Source organism: Neovison vison, chromosome 2, assembly GCF_020171115.1.
Source record: "Neovison vison isolate M4711 chromosome 2, ASM_NN_V1, whole genome shotgun sequence".
NCBI lineage: Eukaryota > Metazoa > Chordata > Mammalia > Carnivora > Mustelidae > Neogale > Neogale vison.
Genome location: NC_058092.1, coordinates 23887288 through 23906825, shown reverse-complemented (window position 1 = coordinate 23906825; position 19538 = coordinate 23887288). Strand labels below are relative to the sequence as shown.

The window sequence follows — 19538 nt, the reverse complement described above, 5'->3', positions numbered from 1 at the left end:
TCCCAGAGGGAGCCCCAAATGAAGCTAAAAGGCTGGGGGTCATTGTCCTTTGCCCAGTCTTTGTGTTTCAGCAGTGGGGGGTGGGAGGGTGGTATCCCTATCTTCTGCCTAACCCCTCAGTGCTCAGGCTCTGGCTGGGGCCTGTTCCCTTGCCCAGTCTCGGCCCAAGGCTCCCTAGAGGCCCCTCCTGGGGCTTAGACTTGTTCTTCCCACCCCCGCCTGGGCTGTCAGAGAAGTAATTTCTCTTCAACCAGCTGGATTTGAATATGGAAACGATTTGTAATTACTCCAAGTCCTCCCGGGGCGGCATTATCACCAGAGTGAGTCTGGAAGGGCAGGGGCTCTTGGGAAAGGAGGTGGGGAAGCCCTCATGCGGGGAGGCACCTCCGGGAGAGCCTTCTAGAGGTTGGCCCTAATCTAGGCTGCTGCTGCACATCCCCTGGAGGTCTGTTCTCTCCACCCAGCTCCCACAGCCCTTGCTGCCTTGCTGACCTCAACACAATGCCCCGTGAGCCCCCAGGGACGGGGTACCATCTCTGTCAGTCCCTCACTCTGACCACCTGTCTTTCCCCGGGCATACATTTTTGTGGCTGAAAGAGTGGGGCTGAGAAGTCCGAGGGCTACCGAGAAACACAGAGACAGACAAAATGCTGCTGTCTTTCCAGAGCCAGCCCCTCCCATTACCCCTGTACCCAGCTGGATCCTGGGGGGAGAGGGAGGGCCTCAAGGATCCAGCTGCATTACATCTGCGAGAGAGACCTGCCTGGGTTTCTCTGGGCTCTGGGTCTCTAGTATGCTAATGCGATGAATATTCATAAAGAAGGAGGCAGGCTCCCTGTGGGAGTGGAAGGGGCTGGAGCTCTCTGGAGTACTGGGTCCTGGAAGCTTCTGAGGACCTGTCCTTACATCCTTGTGCGTACCTCCTGTCCTGACCACTCTCCCCACCTTTGCCCACCTCCTTAAGGGCTGAACTCTAGCACACACACACACCCCCCCATTGCCCTTTGCAATGCCCAAGGAAGGCAGCCTGGGATCTCCCACTGCCCTTGGGGTGGCTCGACACACTCTGTAGATGGCAAGGCCTGCCTTGGCTTTCACAGTAGCGGCTGAGCCTCCAAACCCAGAGAACCAGGGTTTACTTGAGATTGCCCAGCAGGAACCCAGGAGCCCTGCCTGCCAGTGCCAGGCTTAAGGCACAGGCCTCCTTGGGCTCCCGCTGGGAAAGGAAAGGTGCCAGCCCTCCTCCCTGCCTCATACAGCCTCATAAATTCCCTTAAGGTGACAGGTGAGATTCCTTCATTGCCCCTTATTACCTCCTTCCATTAAAGTCGATAATCTCTCGCAATCACTCACAACAAACGTCATCAAGACTACTGCGGGTGGGGGGAGACAGAGGAAGTGAACAGGGGGCTTTTCTCTCTGCCTCATCCTGGTACTGCCCCTGGGGGGACGTGGAATCTTCTCGTCCTGTCACGGTCTCCGGAGTGACAACTCAAGAGGCTTCAGTGGAGAGGTGGGCTTGGGGTTGGGTGGACTGGAGACTTCCTTGCTTCCCAGGCTTAGCCCCCTCCTGGCCATAGAACCTTCAAAAAGTAGGGTTCCCGAAACCATCCCAACCCTCGCTGCAAAGCTGCCCCCTGCTGGCTCCTCCTCTGACCAGAGTCATCCGATTAACCTACTTGTCTTTGGCCGAAGTGGTGAGTCCCTGGTCTGCCCACCTTCCTGGTGGCAACATGCCCCAGGCCACAAAACCACCGGACCAGGGCCCTGAGCCATAGGCATCTCCCTGGGAACCACCTCCACCATGTGGGCTCTGGCCCCACCCAACTGCACAGTGCCAGGCTGGGGAGGGGGCAGGTCCCTACATTCCGGCTGCTTCTACGCAAACAGATGCAACATGGGGGCGCCCCTGGCACAGGAAAAGGCACTTGTGGGACTAGACAGGCACTCAGGAAAACATGTAACACACTGCACACGTGTAGCATCCTCGTGCCTTGGGACATGCGACATTGCAGTTTACACTAGAGTTACATGCACCAAGGGGACCACACTGCAGTGTCCATATGTGGCTCCTACATACAAGTGACCCAGAGCACTCAGCACATAGGTGGCACTTGTAAGCTTGTCCACATATAGCATCCCTACCCGCATGAACGGCCAACATACATTCAAGACCTGAACACATGTTAACACACCGTGTACGTGTGTAACAATTACATGCACAGAGCCAGACAACATTGCAGTGCACACACAGGCACCTGTGTGCACAAGCATATGCAAAGTTCAGCAAACGGGAGTGGCACCTGCATGCACAGGGATATGCAATTTGCAAAGCACACGGGGGAGGGTGGGGCGAATGTTTCAGCCCCCCGGAGCTCCGGAGACTCTGGTTGCTCGAGCTGCCTCCGGCCTGGGGTATCGCCGGAGGGGCGTCGCGGATCGCCGCATCCTGCGGTCCAGGAGGCCGCGGGCGGGGCGGGGGCTTACCCGGGGCTTCTCCCGCGCCGGCGCCTGGGGCCCAGGGCGGGGAGGAGGAGGGTGCGCTTGGCTCGGCTGGCGCTGCTCCCCCTTTAACAGGAGGCGGCGCGCGTCGCCCCCGCCCCCCGCCCCTTCTCCCGCGGCTCCTCGCGCCCGGCCTGGCGCGCGCCCCCTCCCGGGCCCAGCCCGCGCAGGCGCCGCGTCCCGCCTCGGCCGTCACTCGGCCCGGCGCGCGCTGCGGGCAGCGGCCGGAGCGGCCGGAGGAACCGGGTTTGGCGGCGGCAGCGGCGGCGGCGGCGGCGCTCGGAGACCGAGGATGCGGCGCCGGCTTTTGGAGCCTGGGGCTGCGGCCGCCGCCCGCGAATAGGAGGCTGCGCGCGGCGCGGGCGGTGCTCGGGGCGGGGGAGCGGGGAGCGGGGTGGGGGGGCGGCGCGGCGAGGAGGCGGCGGCAGGAGCCCGCGCCCGGCCCGGCGCCCGCCCGCCCCGCGCTGCTCCGCGGCGCCTTTTCTGCACCCGCCGCTCCGCGGAGCGGGAGCCTCGGCCCCTCCGCGCCGCTGCCGCGAGCTGCCCCGCGCCCGGCCAGGCCCCCGCATTAGGGATGGCAAACTTGCGCCCCGTGGCTGCCTCCGCCAGCGCCGGCCCCCGCTCCTGCTGCTGACGGCGCCCAGGTGAGTGCTCGGTCTCAGACCTCGACCCGGCCCCGCACTGAGCCTTCCCGGCGCGGTCCCGAGTTTCCGCACCGGCCCGGACTCGGGGCGCTCCCTTGCCCCATCTCTGTTGAATCCTCCCCCTCCCAAACTGAGTTCTTTGTGCATTTACCCACTCCCATCTCTTTGGGAACTTCCAAGCCTGGGGCCGAGGCCCCTTTCATCTCTGGTAAGTCCCTTTTCCACCCTCTTCCCCTTACCCATTTCTGCTAAAGCCCTCCCCCACAATCCTGACCCAAACCTTACCCCCATTGCTGTCTGGAGTCCCTTCCTATCTTAGCCTGGATCCTGGCAGTGCGCCCCCCACCTTGATTAGAGCCCCTTTCTCCAACCTGCAGCTCGACTGTGTATTCCCCCTTAATTGCCCCTCCTCGTCTGGATGCCGGACCCTGCTCCTCCCCTCCACTTCATCTCTGCCCAGAGTCCTTCCTATTCCCATCCATGTCTGCCCATAGTTAACTGCCTTTCCCCGCGCCAGTACCCCGACCATGCTTCCCTTCTTATTTCTGTCCCGATGCCTCCTCCCCCATATCTGCCTGGAGTCTCTCTATCCCTCGCCAATCTCTGCTGCAGGTCTCCTCCCCCTCAGCCTGGACTTGGGGCCGTGTACCCCATGTCTGCTCCGAGCCCCCTCCTCCCCGGCCGGAATCTCGACTGGCCCTGCATCCCTGGCTCCCGTGTCCATCTTTGGTCGGAGTCTGTCCATCCCCCATCCTTCTCTTCCCACCCCTGGGGCATAGAGCCGGGCACCAAACGCACCCTCCCGCAGCCCCGGGGACTGGCATGATGGGGTGGGGGCGGGGGGGTTGTAGGTTGTGAAGTTGGCGGCCACTCCCGCAGTCATCTCGGTCCGAGGGAAGTCCTCTGCGCCGCGGCCGGTGCAGAGCGGGTGAAGGGTCTGGTGCCCGCGGGGGGAGGGGCTCCCGGGCCAGAGATACTGTCCGCCTGCCCGCCTCGCCAGCTGCCGGCCGGGCCCCTGGGCGTCCTCTGGCGCCCCCTGCCCGCAGTCCTGGACCCGCCGCCCCTTTTCCTTCCGCGGGTAGCCCCAGGTTTCCGCAGCCGGAGCAGCAGTGGTGGCTGCGGGACTGGCTCTGGGAAGTCCCTGGGGAAGAAGAGGTTGGCGGGCGAGGCCGGGTGCCCCCTTGTGCTGGCCGTGTGGGAACAGTTCTGGTTGTCAGATCCTCTGCTCTGGGGATGGGGTGGGGTGAGGTGGGGTGGGGTGGGGTAGAAGGCTCATCCCAGCAGGAATTCAGAAGCCCTTTGAGCTAGCAGGGACAGACCAGCAGGACTGGCCGCTGGATTTGAGATGGTCTGGATGGGCTCTTTTGGGCTTGGGCAGGTGTCCCCAGGGAGCCTCTGTCTACCCCATGGCAGTCCCCACTAGGTGGTGGGAGGGGGCAAAGGTGTTTGGGCATGGCATAGGCGGTGGGGCAAGTCCACCTGGCCCTAAGACAGAGCAGTCACCTGGGGACTGTCGCCCTGCTGCCATAGGGGTCAGTGGGGACTCTGGATGGATTATGCCTTGATGGTGGTGGTGGTGAGGCTTGAGGGAGGGTCTTCCCTGGACTGAGATTGACAGATTCCCCCCTTCCCTGCCCCCGCTTCTTCTCTGCCTTCTCTTCTCCCCTCTTCTGTCCCCCTTCCGCCATCACTCTTGAGAAAGGGAGAGGTCTAGCCTGGGGTGTGTGTGTGTGTGGTAGGCATTTCTGTAACCCCAAGTGAAGTCTCAGCCCTCTTCTCTCCCTCCCAACACCCAGGTAACGGAGCTGAGCAAGTAGATAGTAAGTCAGCTTTTGACCAGATGACCTGGGTTCAAAAAGCTTTGTGACCTGGGCAGGCTGTGTAACATTTCTGAGCCTCAGGTGGCCCTCTATAAAATGGGTCAGTGATAAATGCCTCATAGAGTTGCTGGGAGAATGAAATTAGATTGTATAGAATGTCCGGCACCTAGTAATGCTCAACAACGATTGGTTTATTGGGCGGTCTTCAAGAGCAAGGTCAGGCACCTCTCCACACCATTCCTATTCCCAGAGGAAAAGTGCAGAACAGGTTCTAGTGACTTCACTCTAACCCCCAGGATCATAAAGCCAGAAACCACCCAGCTCCCAGAGAGGGTCCAGGGAGCCTGTGACTGTCAGCCTCTCCCCTCCCTCACCCATCCTTCACCATCCCATTGGACTGCTCTGGGATCAGCTCTGGCCACAGGCTCATCAGTGAAAGCCAGGCCAAGGCTTCTGAGGTTCTGGTTCAAGTGTAGGGTCTGGGGAGGTAGGATAAATGCAAGGAAGAAACCCAAGACAAGGTCCCCAAAGGTAGGCTTGCCTGTTAGGGGGGCCCACGAGGGAAATCAGCCACAGAAGAGTACATGGTGCACAGAGGAACCTCTTACCTCTCCCCAGGGGGTCAGATGCCATCAGGAACTTTCCAGGACAGTTAATGCTCCAGGTCAGAGTTAGGGGGCGACCCGGCCTGAGGACCCCTAGAGTTCGAAGAAACCTGGCTTTGCAGGGAGGAAGGGCGGGTGAGGGGGAGAGAGAACGCTCGAATCCGTGGCGTTTGGCTGCTGGAAGCCCTCCGGGCAGTGTCGTTGGGTCTGGGTCCCACCGGGGAGTAGCAGCCTCTCAGCCTCCAGTCTGCCCGGGCAGCCCTGACATTGGGGAACAAAAGCTTTCGGTTCCTGTAGCAACGGCGGCTCCAGCTGCTGCAAAGTTCCGGGGAGGCGGGCGGAGGGCGGCTGAGTCACCGCCCCCTCCCCCCCACCCCACCGCCCTCGCGGCCCCGCCCCCTCCCCCCCCCGAATTGTCGTGCGGGAGGGCCCCTCCCCCAGCCGAAAGACCCCAGAGCGAGAGGAGGAGTGGCCCTCTTTGCCCTGTGGAGAAGGCGGTGCCGCACTCGGAGAGCCCCCTCCCCTCGGTCCTGCCCACAGCTCCAGAAACTGGATGGAGGTGTGCGCCCTCCTGGGTATCAGAGCTCCGGGAGACCCCCCAGGGTCTTAAGGACCCTGCCACCCGGTTGGTGCATGGGCAGGGGACCCGAAGGCCCTGAGTGGGGGGTCCCCGCCCGCGTGTCGGCCTGGGCTCGGCCCCGCAGCGAGTGCCTGGGAGGCGGAGGGTGAGTGACGGGCCGGTGAATTGGAGCTGCCAGGTGGATAAACGCGACCGATGCGCGCACCGCCGTGCCCCCTCCCCCACGGCCGCCCCTCCCCCGCCCGGGGCCCGGCCTCCGGGCTCTCCGCTGCCCAGCATTGCTGCTCTCAGCCTGCAGGGCGCAAGGGGGTCGATCCTGGGGATCCCAGAGTCCCAGCCCTTGCCCTGAGGTGCCCCCCCCCCCCCCCCCCCCCCGCCTCCAGTCTTGTCCCTGCCAGCTGCTGCGAAAGCCTCCGATTCCCTCTTCGGTACAGATAGGGAAGCCCGAGGCCGGCGGCCTGTCGGGTTGGGGAGGAACAGGGTCTCAGTGTGCTTGGGCAGAGGGTGGGATTCTCAGTTCTGCTGGCAGGCGACAGGCATGTGGTGGAAGTAGCCCAAAGGGGTAGCCCAAGTCTCCCAAGGGAGACTGAGATTATGCCAACCAGCAGCTCATGCATCTCAGCCCACTGAAGTCCTGAGTGAGGGAGGAGGACTTTTGATTATCCTCTCCATTAATCTCCTGACCCAGGAAGTTCTTCCTCAGAGCTGAGTTCCATACCTGTCCTCTACAGTTCTTAGGCACGTTTGTGATCCTGCTGGGCTTGGAGGTGGCAAAGTCATTTCTGTGTTTCAGCCCAAAGGGCCTTCCCAGAGATAGTGGTGGACCTCAGTAGGGAATCAGGGAGTCAGGAATCAGAAGGAGGGAAGAAGAGGGGGCGCCTGGGTGGCTTAGTTGTAGGGCATTTCGATCCCGGGGTCCTGGGATCGAGCCCCATGTTGGGCTCCTGACTCTGTGGGAAGCCTGCTTCTCCTCCTCCCATTCCCTCTGCTTGTGTTCCCTCTCTCACTGTGTCTCTATCAAATAAATAAAATCTTTAAAAAAAAAAAAAAGAAAGAAAGAAAAAGAAGGAGGGAAGAAGGGGAAGTGAGCATGTGAGTCCTCAGCCTGGGCCAGGCTCGGTGCTAGGAACTCACCGGGAGGTGAATGAGAAAGGTGGCCCAGTCCTGAGGGCAGGGATCATGGTCTCCATTCCACAGAGGGGGAAACTGAGGCTCAGGGAGGGTGATCATGGCCCATAACCACCCGGCCTGCCTGTGACGTAAGGATTCTTCTAGGTCCCCTCCCAGGAGAGGCTCTCTCTGACTTAGCTTGGAATTGGGCTTTTTGCCTTTTTTTTTAATAGGTGGAGAATGATGTTAAAATAAAGGGCCCCTAGAGGTCTTATGTCACCGCAGGAACCACGAGGGTCATAGAGACCCCAGGTGAAATTTGTCTGAAGAAGACTGAGCGGAGGAGGGGGCTTAGGCAGGGTTTCAAGGTGGCTCAGTTGTGCAGAAGCTGGGCTGCACCTCGGAGGGTCTAGACCTAGGACTTCTTGATGGGTCAGGGATATGGAGGAGGGAGCGGCTGAGGCCCAGGAGGCAGGGTTGGGGGGCGGGGTCTGAGCCCCCAGCTTCAGGAACTGCACACAAAGGAAGGAGCTACAAGTCAGATCCTGCCTGACACTTAGCTGTCATGTGCTAAAGCCTCAAAGAACCAGCTACCTGGATGTATTCACGCGAGCAGAGTACATTTGCCTCTCTGTGCAAGTGTTTAAGTGGTTGGCTCTTTACGCCTTGTACATGTGGGTGCCTGTACCCTAGTGTGCGTGTGAATTTACAGTGGCTTCACTGATCTGTGTGCGTGTTTGTGTGCATGTGTATCTGTTCACATGCAGAATGCCTGTGAACACCTGTCTTTTCATGAGTCTGTGCATATGTGCCTTGGTGCACACGGCAAAGCAATGTTCAAGCTTGTGCGTGTGCGTGTGCATGTGTGTGTGTGTGTGTGTGTAGATTCCCCACCTGCTTTAAGTGGGGGAGGCGAGGCCAGTTATAATGAGCCCCCACCTCCCCTCTGCTGAGCTGCAGCTATGGCCTGAATTTTGCAGCCTGCTTAAAAATAATTGGGGGCAGCGGGGGGGATCGGATGTCACTCATCATCAGCTCCTGGCTTTGCTGGTGCCGCAGCGGGCGGGGCGGGCTGCACGGTTTGGGACAGGCATGATGTGGGGCAGGGATGGCAGGGCTCCTGCGTCCCTTTGTCAGTTCTGGCGGGAGCAGTGGAGATGCAGCCTGTTCTGACTTCTGCTGAATAACTCCACACGGGTCTCTGGAAGAGGGTGGGGTGGCTCCTCCCCAGTAAATGAGCCTGCCTGAGCTGGTCCCCTCCACCCCCCACTCCCATGGCTGGGGAGGGGCATGTGCGGGATCTGGGGCAGTGAGGCGTTCCTTGGATGCTGCACAGGGATTGGAATTCTGGGGTGCTAATTCCTGCCCGCCCACCCCTGCCCTGCCCGCCTCTGTTGAGGCTCCCAAAAAGCCAAGGGTAAATCTGTGCCTGAGGAGCCTCCGGGTCTTTGGGGAACATCTGGCCACACCTGTGAATTATCCTCTGTTTGTGACTCAAGCTTCTCCTTCGGGCCTGAAGCCTGGGCAAGGAAGGGGATGGAGCAAGAGGTTGTTGGTGGACCAGAGGGAACGGCAGGCCGGAGGCTTCAGGTCCCAGCTTCTAGTCCCAGCTGGATCTCTCTTGTGTGATCTTGAGCAGGTCGCCGCCCCTTTTGGAGCCTCATCTTTTCTCCTCTAATGTGGAGCAACCAGGCTCTAGGGGCCCATCCAGTGCTGTGAGCTATGTTGCTGGCACGGAGGAGAGAGGCAGCGTGGATCACCTCGGGGGCAGGCCTGGAAGCAGGACTGAGCCAGCCTAGGTGCCAGACTCTGTTTTCTGGACAGCTAGGGTGGAGGCTGGGCGGGCTGTGGGCAGTGGCTCTGGTCTGGCCTGGTGGGTGGGAGGGTACCTGCAGGCGCCCTGCCTACCAGCTTTTGTCCACTTGGGCCTGACCACCCTGCGTATCTGTCAGGGTGTGGCCTAGGTCCCCGTTGCCTGCCCACACCAGGAGTACATTCAAACCTGCTGGGCGTTTAGCTCCGTGCAGCACTTGGCTGGGAGGGAGAAATCGTTGAACTGTTGTCTCTACTCCTAGGAGATTGAAGACTCCTTGAGATGAATGAGCTAGCCTTGGGGAGACAGCAGGGGATAGAGGTGATGACCGGGGCTATGGACTCACAGGCAAGGGCTGTAGGAGCTGCGAGCTGGGAGATGGCTTCGTGGTCTCACTGGGAGTAGCGGGCCCTGAGCCAGGCCTGGGAAGATGAGCCCATGGCAGGAAGGGAAGAAAGGGTAAGGGGAAGAGTGCACCCATTTTGCAGATGCCTCCCCCCATTGTTTCCACCCCATAGGAAACCCACCCCATAGGTACTCATGACATTCTTCCTTGCCAAGATCCCCTCCATGGGCGTGGCTCAGGTTGTGCGCAGCCCCTGGCTTGCCAGTAACTCCTCCCCTTTCCCCACCCACTCAGTAAAGCAAATGAGAATGACATTGTTCCGGGAATAACCTTGAATTGCTCTGATTTATAAAAAAGCAAATTGTTGTCAAACATTGCTCCTTTGACAGTTGCCACTGGATTATGCGTGACACGCCTCACAGCTGATCACGATACACTGCGACTGAGAGCAAGGGTTCTGGAGAGTTCCGGTTGGGTGGCGGGGACGGGGCTAGATCCAAGAGTCAGGCCAGGTGCCCGTGGCTGGTGGGACTGACCGGACTGACTGGGGAATCACAGGGTGACAGAGACAACAGAGACAACAACTGATGTGTTTTCTTAAGGGCTGCCAGAATCAGGCACTCTCCCAACATGCTTTCATTTTACAGGTAAGGTGACTGAGGCTCCACGCAATGGAGTCCCCCCATCTAAGACCACACAGGTGGACGTGGGTGACTTCAGAGTCGTCACCAGGACGCCCCCTCCTGGCAGTGAGCCACAGGAGACTGAGAGCTCATGCTGTCCATGCCTGGGACCGCTGACCACCGTCTCTCTCCACAGGGCAAGGGACATAGGATGACCCCAGCCTGTCCCCTCTTACTATCTGTGATTCTGTCCCTGCACCTGGCCGCCGCCTTCGACCCTGCCCCCAGCGCCTGCTCCGCCCTGGCCTCGGGCGTGCTCTACGGGGCCTTCTCACTGCAGGACCTCTTCCCCACCATTGCCTCGGGCTGCTCCTGGACCCTGGAGAACCCCGACCCCACCAAGTACTCCCTCTACCTGCGCTTCAACCGCCAGGAGCAGGTGTGCGCTCACTTCGCCCCCCGTCTGCTGCCCCTGGACCACTATCTGGTCAACTTCACCTGCCTGCGGCCTAGCCCCGAGGAGGCAGCGGCAGGGGCCGGGGCCGAGGCCGAGGCGGAGGCAGAGGCGGGGCGGCCAGAGGAGGAAGAGGAGGCGGCAGCGGGGCTGGAGCTGTGCGGCGGCTCGGGCCCCTTCACTTTCCTGCACTTCGACAAGAACTTCGTGCAGCTGTGCCTGTCGGCAGAGCCCTCGGAGGCCCCACGCCTGCTAGCGCCCGCCGCCCTGGCCTTCCGCTTCGTCGAGGTCTTGCTCATCAACAACAACAACTCCAGCCAGTTCACCTGCGGTGTCCTCTGCCGCTGGAGCGAGGAGTGTGGCCGCGCGGCTGGCCGGGCCTGTGGCTTTGCCCAGCCCGGCTGCAGCTGCCCCGGGGAGGCGGGGGCCGCTGCCGCCACCACCACCACGCCTCCAGGCCCTCCTGCTGCCCACACTCTGTCCAATGCCCTGGTGCCCGGGGGCCCGGCCCCACCCGCTGAGGCCGATTTGCATTCAGGGAGCAGCAATGACCTGTTTACCACCGAGATGAGATATGGTGAGTCTGAGCAGGGCCCTGGTGGGGTGGGTGCGTCAAGGCGGCCCAGGGGGCCCTCTGGTGCCTGTCTGGACAGATCTCCCAGGCCATTCGTGTGGTCCTTCACCCTTGTCCCCTTTGTGTCCGGCCTTGTTCCAATGTTGGGGTCACTGAAATGAATTTGGGTCAGACCAGGTTGCAGTCTGGGCAGGGTGAATGGGGGGCAGAGATCAGCCAGTGTGGTGTGGTGAACCTGGGGAGAGGACTCGCCACACTGGGCAATCAAGGAAGGCTTCCTGAAGGAAGTGATACAGGAGCAGAGATCTGAAGGACGAGTGGAAGCCAGCCAAGCCAAAGAAGCGGTGAGGGCATTCCAGGCAGAGGGAGCCGTACGAACAAAGGCCCCAAGCTGAGCGTGAGCGTGGCAGGTTCTGGCACTGCAAGTTGACAAGTTTGCCTGGAGGCTGGAGAGTCAGCAGGGAGCAGGGACGCGTTCCTGTCCATAGGGGTCAGTGATTTTTGGCAGTGGCCCCAGGGTCAGGGCAGAGGGAGGTGCAGAAGAATGTGCCTGGGTGAAGAGGCCCGGTCTTCGAGGCTGCCTTGGAGGGCTGGACTGGCTCAGCTCCCAGCATCCCCTATCTCCCCCTCTGGGCCCATGTCTTTTGGGACCGAGGCTGCCAGCTGCTAGAGCTTCCTGCTGACTGGGCAAAAGCTCTTCGAGCCCTCGAGTCCTGGCGGCTCTTGCTCCCACCGCAGCTCCCTCAGCACAGCCACCTTCAGCCCACCCTCCTTCCTGCAGCTTCAAGGACCCCCAGCCCCTCATCTGGATCATAAGTCCCGAGACTGGCCAGGGGGCCTGGCAGGGAGTGGGGTGGGAGGAAGGCAGATTGGGATTCTGTCCCCAGCTCTGGTACTAAGAGGGAGTTCCCTCCCTCTCTGGGCCTCGGTTTCCCCATTTGGGGTAACAGGTCCTGGCCTACCAGTATGAGGATGTCATGCAGGGCTGGAAGTCAGAAAAAGCATCTAGATCTGCCTGCGAGTATTTACAGGGAGGCAAGGGGTCTTGTGTGAGGGCCACTAGGAATGTTGGAGTATGACCTGTCCCCACCCCTACTTTGGAGGCCAGAGCCCTGGAGTTGGGCACCACCTTAGACCGTCCCCTTCAGCGGATCCCATTTTTTGGCATCAGTTTCTTCATCTGTAAAATGGGGAGATAGCTCTCTATTAGAGGGGCTAGTTATTGTGACCGTGGCCTCTCCCAATGCGGTGCAGCGGGGGGCTCCTCAGCCTCCCCCAGGAGACATCTGGCACCATGCCTATCCATGGCAAGTGCCCAGTGGCCTTGCTCTGGCCTCTCCCTCTGGCCAGCTTGGCCTTTAACATTGGTCGATGAAGCCGTCCGAGTGACAGCCAGGCCGTGGGCAGGTTACGGGCCCTGGAGGCCGGCCTGGGATTTAGTGCCTGCAGGAAGAAATTGAATTTCGCTTCTTTGTCGAACATCGGCGGAGAGTGCCAGGCGTATATCAGGAGGTTTATGGCTCTTCCTGCCTGGCGGTCACTGCCTAGGACTCTGTAGGGGCCTCCCCCATCATGCTCAGCAGAGGGCAGGCTCTTTTGTCTGGATTTCCCTGTGGTCCATTGGCCCAGTGGTCCGCAGTGGATGGAGCAAGGCTCTCCCCTCATGGGCGAACAGCATCTGGGCAGGCTGCCATGCGGAGCCCGGAGCCAGGAGCAGCCAGCTGGGGTGGGGGAAGCCGGAAGCAGGAGTTGGTTGATAGTTGGGGTGTCTTTGGGGGTCAGAGAGGGCTGCTTATGGGAAGGCCACCATGGTTGCCGTCATCATCACAGCCTCTGCAGGGGCCTCTGGGACTGGGGATGTGTGGAGATTGGATGCTCCCTGTCCCTGGGCATGAGGCCTGGTATCATCTCCGAGCAGGGAGCCTCAGGCTCCCAGCTGTTCTACGCCTGACCTCAGCTCATGCTCCTTGTCCTGCTTGGCCTGTTTTCAGGATGCTCCTTGGGTTGCCTGCAGGGAGGGCCCTTGGGGGGAGTTGCCAGGGCTGAGGTGGCGTCTGTCTTCCTAAGTGGGCTGGCACAGGACACTGCTGCCCAGACTTCCTTCCTCTCCTCGGCAGGCAGGCAGGAGACTTTCCCTTTCTGCCATCTCCTCCCTTCTGCTTAATCTCTTCGGGGCAAGAGACAATGGACATATGGCTTGGTTCGTTCCATGTGGCAGGGGGCGTCGGAAGGCCAGGACATCATCAGGGCTCAGGGCACTTTGGCCTGGTGGTAGCACCACCCCTTCCCCGCCGGGCCAGCTGGACACACGTACCAGGGGAGAATCGGCTCGCACGTGGAACTGCCAGATTGAGGACAAGATTGGTGGGGATGGTGGTGAGCAGGGAGAGTAAGACCCTTGGCCTGGCCCCTCTGCCAGGTACTGCAGCAGGGGAGCGGTGCTCCCCTTCCCTGGGAGACCCTGAGTGGGATGCATGGCAAGGCCAAGTAGAGTGGGGCAGGGGCGCTGGTGGGCAACGCTGGAGCGGAGTGCCGGGGCCCGCCTCAGAGCTGAGTGCACTTGACAAGAGGGTACAGGCGCCTGTTAATTTCACGCAAACTGCCTTTGATAGATCTCTTGTTATTTTTGGTGAGTTGAGCCATAAATTTGTGCCATCTTGCTGCCGCAATCTGTTAAGTGGGGAGAGAGGAAGAAAGGGAAGGCAGGCAGGAAGGAGCTCAGCGGATGCCGGCTGAGGCCGGGGCAGGAATCGGGGGCGGGGTTGGGGGGTGGAAGAGAGAGCTGCCACCCTGCAGTTCCTACCTGCAGACCCTTGTGACCTGATGAGGCACAGGTCAGTGGGGAGAGCTGTGTGGAGTGATACCCGGGAGAAGGTGTCTTTCGCTCTGGCAGCCCTCCCCCTCCTTTCTCACACACTCTGCCCTCCCCAGAGCCACTGTTCCATCCTTGGCTGGTTACCACTCACCCACCTCCCCATCATTCTGGCTCCATTCCTGCGGCAAAAGTTCACATCCCCACTCTGCCATTTCTGCAGGGTGGCTTGGACAAGGGCCTGCCCCTGGGGGCCTCAGGACCTCTCGTCCTCTGCGCATTGCTTCCCTAATCCAACCCCCTGACTCCCTGTCACGTCCTAGACTCTTGAGTCTGGCATTCTGGCCCCACCCCAGACCCCACTGTCCCCTGCTATTCAGCCTTCCCTCTGATTCTGTCCTGCTCTTGACTGGGGCTCCTCACTGGCCCCTGAGTCCCTGCTTGCTGGACTCCCCACCTGTGCTTGGGCTATTTCATAGAATGCCCCTTGCCCTCAGTTATCCGGATCTTCCTCATTCTTCCCAAAGCTGCTCAAGCCCTGTTTGCTCCAGGAAGCTACTTCTACCTGCCCAACCCAGTCCTCGATTGGTCTTTCTCCTCCCGGCGCTCACATCCTGCTGTTCTCTTTTGGCCAGGCTCGTTTGGTGGCAGGAAATGCAGCCTTCACTGCTTGTTTGGGGCTCAGACACTGGGGAGGCTGGGCCTCTCTCAAGGCGGGAGCAGGAGGGCAGGGAGACCTAGAGAAGGTCCTTCCAGTCCCGACCCGTGCCGCTGGAGCTCTGTGTGCTCCGTTACAGGATGGCGGGGGACGGATTCCTGAGACATCTCAGCAGGGACCGAGTCCCAGCCCGTCCAACACGCACATCTTCATGTCTTTATGAGAGTGGAGTGTGTGCCAGGCCTCGGGGCGTCTCTGAGTGGATGAGATCCTCTCTGAGTGGATGAGATCCGAGATGAGCCAGACATACCTGCCCTCTGATGGGGGAGAGCCACCACTAGGGGACAGCAATCACAGGCTGAAGTCGCCCAGCCTCCCCCTGCCCCCCCCCCCCGTTCAGTTCCCAGCCCCAACTAGCTGTGTGACTATGGGCCAGTTTCTTCACCTTCACTTTACCACCTGTAAAATGGGGCTAGTAGAGCCTATTCACGGAGTAACAGTGAAGATGAAGCAAGAGACTATGGGTCAGTGCTCAGCCCAGTGTCTCACACATGGTAAATCCCTAGTAAATTGCCACTTGGTGTCCTAATTTAGTTCAGTAGGTGTGATGTACATGGACCAGAGGTCAAGGGAGGAGGAAGAGTGAAGGATTCAACCACAAAGTGGGGGGAAGGCAGTCTCAAGAAGGTGTTTTGGAGTTGGGTTTTGAGGACTGAATAGGAATCCACTAGCCCGTGACATTTTTTTTTAATTGAATCACTTTTAAAGTCAAATGTATTAGGAAGAAATTTCACATCATAACCAGGAAGGGAGTATCAGTTATTTGAAGGAGAAGATAACGGAAGAGACAACCGTAGTGAAAACAAAGCGACGATAGTAAATTCTAACTAGCTGCTTGTCTTTCCTCTCGATTTGTTGGAAAGAGAAATGAGCACGTGCTGGGGACTTTTATCTTGTGTGCGTTTGGAAGGATTAAAAGTAAAGCCACCCTATAATTTATCATTTAACTGGGACATTTCTGAGGTTTTAAAGTAGGGGAAGGGGTCCTATTCCTGGCATCAGGGCAGGCACAAAATACACCACCCCAGGCAGATTGGTAGGAAGTCACCCTAATTAAAAGAGACCCGGAAGGGGGAACTACCTCAGTCCACGATCCAGCGTTTGTTTAATGGAACATTTGCGAGCCACCCCAAGTCATTTCCTACTGCATGCTTTGGGGCAGCTCTGCAGGAGGAAGCAGCCCATGCAAGAACGTGGAGGGGTGGGCATGTGGGTCTGGGGGCCTAGTAGACCGGCGCTACTGGGCAGTAGCCTTGGAGATATGGGAGATGGGGGCCAGGCTCTGACTGCCATCCCCAGACCCTGGGACCCTGCCCCCACTGGCCGAGGGTGGTAAGTAAGGCAGCAAGAAGTTGGGTGTCATGGGGGAGGCCAGGAGGATGGATGGGCTGGATGAGTCAGATGTGGTCCCTGCTCTCCAGGAGCTGCTGGCCACGTGGGGGAGGTGGCAGTACCCCAGCTTGCTCTGGTGAGAGGCTGGGCAGACAGGCCCGCAACTCAGGGGAGGGAGTCATCAGCGGGGAGCTGGCATTGTGGCCGGGCATCTGCTCTCATGGGGATACCCAGTTGCATTGGACTGCAGAGAAAGAGCTTGGGGCTCTCAAAGCCATCTCCCAGTGCAACCTCCCTGCAGGGCTGGGAGGCACTGCTGGTGGTGGGAAGCCATGGAGGGACATGACAGAGCCCTGTTTCAAGGGGATCTGTTGGTGCCTACTCAGGGCCCCAGGGCCAGCCTCAGGGAGGATGTAGAGAGCCCTGGGAGGGAGGACTGCTTTGTAAATCGCACTGCTCTCCGCGTGGAAGTGATGATTATCGTGGTTATTTTTAACACATTCATGACAAAGGAGGCTGAGGGGGCTGCACTGTGTGGGGTTTGGGGGCAGGGTCTGCAGAGCATGGGGGGAGCAGGTGTCTGCAGTCCTGCTCATGTGGCAGAGAGCCTGCACCCACCCTGCCTGCCAGCACCAGGGGGGAAACAAGAGCGGCTCCTGTATCACTGGGCTGGGGGAACACTCAGAGATATCTGGCCTGGGTTTCCCGAAGGCCTGTCTTCTGTCTAGCGGCTCAGAGCTAGGCCCTCAATGCGAGAGGAGCGAGGGAAGTTGAGACCCTCCTGTAGAGCTCACAAGAGGCACAAGTCCAGGATACTCACAGCTGCAGGGGGCACCAATCTAGGGTCTCAGCCACAGAAGGGACCAGGGTAGCCAAACTCCTGTGTAGTCAACCTAGGAAGGCTTCCTGGAGGAGGCAGCATTTAACATGTAGAAAATTTTGGCAGGTTGAGGTGGAGAGGCATCCCAAGGGGAGGAAACACCAATCGCAGAGAGGAAAGCATGTGGATGACAAGAAGGAGGTGGCACTCCCTTTCCATGTAGCTCATGGAAAGGGCAGGCAGTCCATCTCTCTCTCTCTCTCTCTCTCTCTTTTTTTTTTTTTTTAAAGATTTTATTTATTTTTTGACAGAGATCACAAGAAGGCAGAGAGACAGGTGTGGGGTGGGGGAAAGCAGGCTCCCTGCTGAGCAGAGAGCCAAATGCGGGGCTCCATCCCAGGACGCTGGGATCATGATCTGAGCCTAAGGCAGAGGCTTTAACCCACTGAGCCACCCAGGCAGTCCATATTTCTTGTTTCTTTTAATTCTGAACTGTGATAGGATGTATCATTTCAATTTTCAGTCGAAGATGTTTAAGCTCAGAGAAGTGAGGCAACTTGCCCAAGGGCACACAGCAAGCCTCTGGGGTGAATTTGGGAATCAAATCTGCATCTGTCTGTCTGGCTCTTAAAGCTGTGTCCTTCACACTGGCCCACATGACCTTGCAGCGTGCTTGGCTGCCTGGTGGGGAGAGGAAAATAGGACTGGGCAGGTCAGCAGGGGCCAGCACGTGCCGGGCCCCGAGGTTTATGCTGGTAGCAGTACAGAGCCACAGAAGATTCCTTAGCAGGGGGGTGGTTTGAGCTGGGCTCCCAGAGGATCACTTTGGAGGCTACAGAAGAGAATCAGGCTCGAAGGTGAGGAGTGGATGTGCAAAGGAACAATTAGAAGGTGGTGTGAAGACTGGATCACAGTAGCAAGTGTGAGGGGCTTTGGGGAGCGAGCAGGTGGACAGAAGTGACTCGAGGTCCTATGGGAATTAAGAAAGGCATCTCTGAGGAGGTCCCAGTTGGACTGCATTGTGTTAGAGCCAGCGTGGTTCAGAAGAAAGAGCATGGCCGCCGGAGGAGTCAGGCAGGCCTGGGTTCGAATGGCACTCAGGCTCTCTGTGGCATGGGACCTCAGAGCCGCGGTCCCGGTCAGTAACATGGGAGAACCCACACTCGTGAGCATGAGATGAGGCGAGGGTCCACAGGTGCACAGTGACTGGCAGGGAGGGGTTGTGTAGTAAACGTTGCCTCATTCAGAACCAAACACAACAGTTAAGAGCCCATCGGGTTGAGTAGGGATGTGGGTTCTGGGCAGTAGGTCTCTCCTGCCCAGGGCGGGCTTCTGGGTGACAAAGCCCACAGATTGCAGGACTGTGAGCATCTGAGCCCCGGATCCTCCAAGCTTGTGCTGCTCCGTGGACGAGATACTCGGGAGTTCCGGGAGGGCACTCACACCTCCTCCTGGACCCCTTCTTGTGCTGTTGGCTCAGTGGCCTCTTAGATACCCCCAGTGGTGGGCCGCGAGCCGGCTGGGCCTGCCCACGGTATAGGCTGAGTAAATGCGGTTTTGGTAGTGACTTCTCTGGTCTTACCTGTGTTCCTCCCCTTCCGGTAGAACTGCCTCTCACCTGTGGGGACATGAATTGCTGGCTTCCCTTCGGAGGGAAGTGGGGTGGGGTTGCAAGGGAGGGCAATCCACGTAGGCCCCGTGGCCTTGGGGTTGTCCCCTCCCTTCTCTGGTCCAGCGCAGGAGGCCACAAGAGGGACTCAAGAGCTGGGCCTGGGACATGTTCTGATTGTTAAATCGGGTGCATTCTAGAAACCACCACCGTCACCTCTGGTTCTTTCTTGGGGCTGGCCAGCAAAGGGTTGGCGCCCGGTTTGTAGAGGCCGTGGAGACCCTGGGCAGTGGTGGGGGTCCACAGCAAGTGGGTCAGACAGCTCTCTCATCGTATCCGGGTTTGCTGGCCCCAGAGGGATGGTCTAGATGCCAAAGCAGGAGCTGAATGAGGGGATTCTCAGCTGGATTGGTGATAGGGTGGGCAGCGTCTGCAGTATTTACTAGGACACGGGTGTCAGGTTGGGGGCTGGTCTAGGCAGAGGAGTGCTGGGCGGGGCTGATACTCAAGGCTTACAAGGGACCATTTCCAGCGACCCCTGTGGGGTTGGGGGGAGAAGCTGGGAGCAGCGTGTTCATTAGTATGCCTCTGGGCCTGCTCCGGGGCCAGCGTGCACTGTGCTCAGGGAGACGGCTTCCACGACCTTCCTTCAAAGGGGTCCACAGGTGCAGGGAGGTTCGGACGGTTGGAAGGCGAAATCCTACGTGGGGACAGGGCCCACAGTGGAGGGGACAGCTGATGCTGCCCAGGGCTGGGGGACGAGGAAGGCTTCACATATGAGAGGCCGCATGAGCTGGGTTTTGAACCTCAGGTAGGAGCTTTCGAGGTGAAAAAGGTGGGAAACCAGCAGGTAGATATTTGAGAAGAAACGGTGGTCCGATTCTGGATGGGCTGAATTGGAGGACCTCTCCTCAGGAGACCTGTTCAGGAGGCAGGAGGCAACAGGGGAGCGAAGCCCAGCGTGGGGGTGCTGCAGGGGTGCCCTGGGAGCAGCCACTCAGAGGGGCTAAGTCAAACCTGGGGTGGTGCAATGGAAACCTGATGAAGCATGGCTGCCCCATGTGGGAAGCAGCAGGAAGACAGAGCGGTCAGGGAGACTGGGACGGACGGAGGCCGGACAGGTAGGAGAGAACCAGGAGAGTCGGGAAGGAGGGGAGTGTTCCCAGGCAGGAAGAG

The 19538-nt window shown here is 59.4% G+C and overlaps 1 protein-coding gene across 9 annotated transcripts in view; it reads left to right on the top strand.

The window, feature by feature from the left end:
* Window positions 1-3059: 3059 nt before the first annotated feature.
* The window catches only part of ADGRB2 (adhesion G protein-coupled receptor B2), a 36538-nt gene continuing 20059 nt past the window's right edge, over window positions 3060-19538 (top strand). For 6 of the 9 annotated variants that reach the window (XM_044237659.1, XM_044237655.1, XM_044237658.1 and 3 more), the window contains exons 1-2: window positions 3060-3146; window positions 10240-11074. In XM_044237659.1, the coding sequence (XP_044093594.1) occupies window positions 10255-11074 (820 nt within the window). In that variant the 5' untranslated portion in view covers window positions 3060-3146; window positions 10240-10254. Of the gene's footprint in view, window positions 3147-8923; window positions 9061-10239; window positions 11075-19538 lie in introns of those variants that run through there. The other 3 variants (XM_044237662.1, XM_044237661.1, XM_044237656.1) reach the window with 2 other exon arrangements.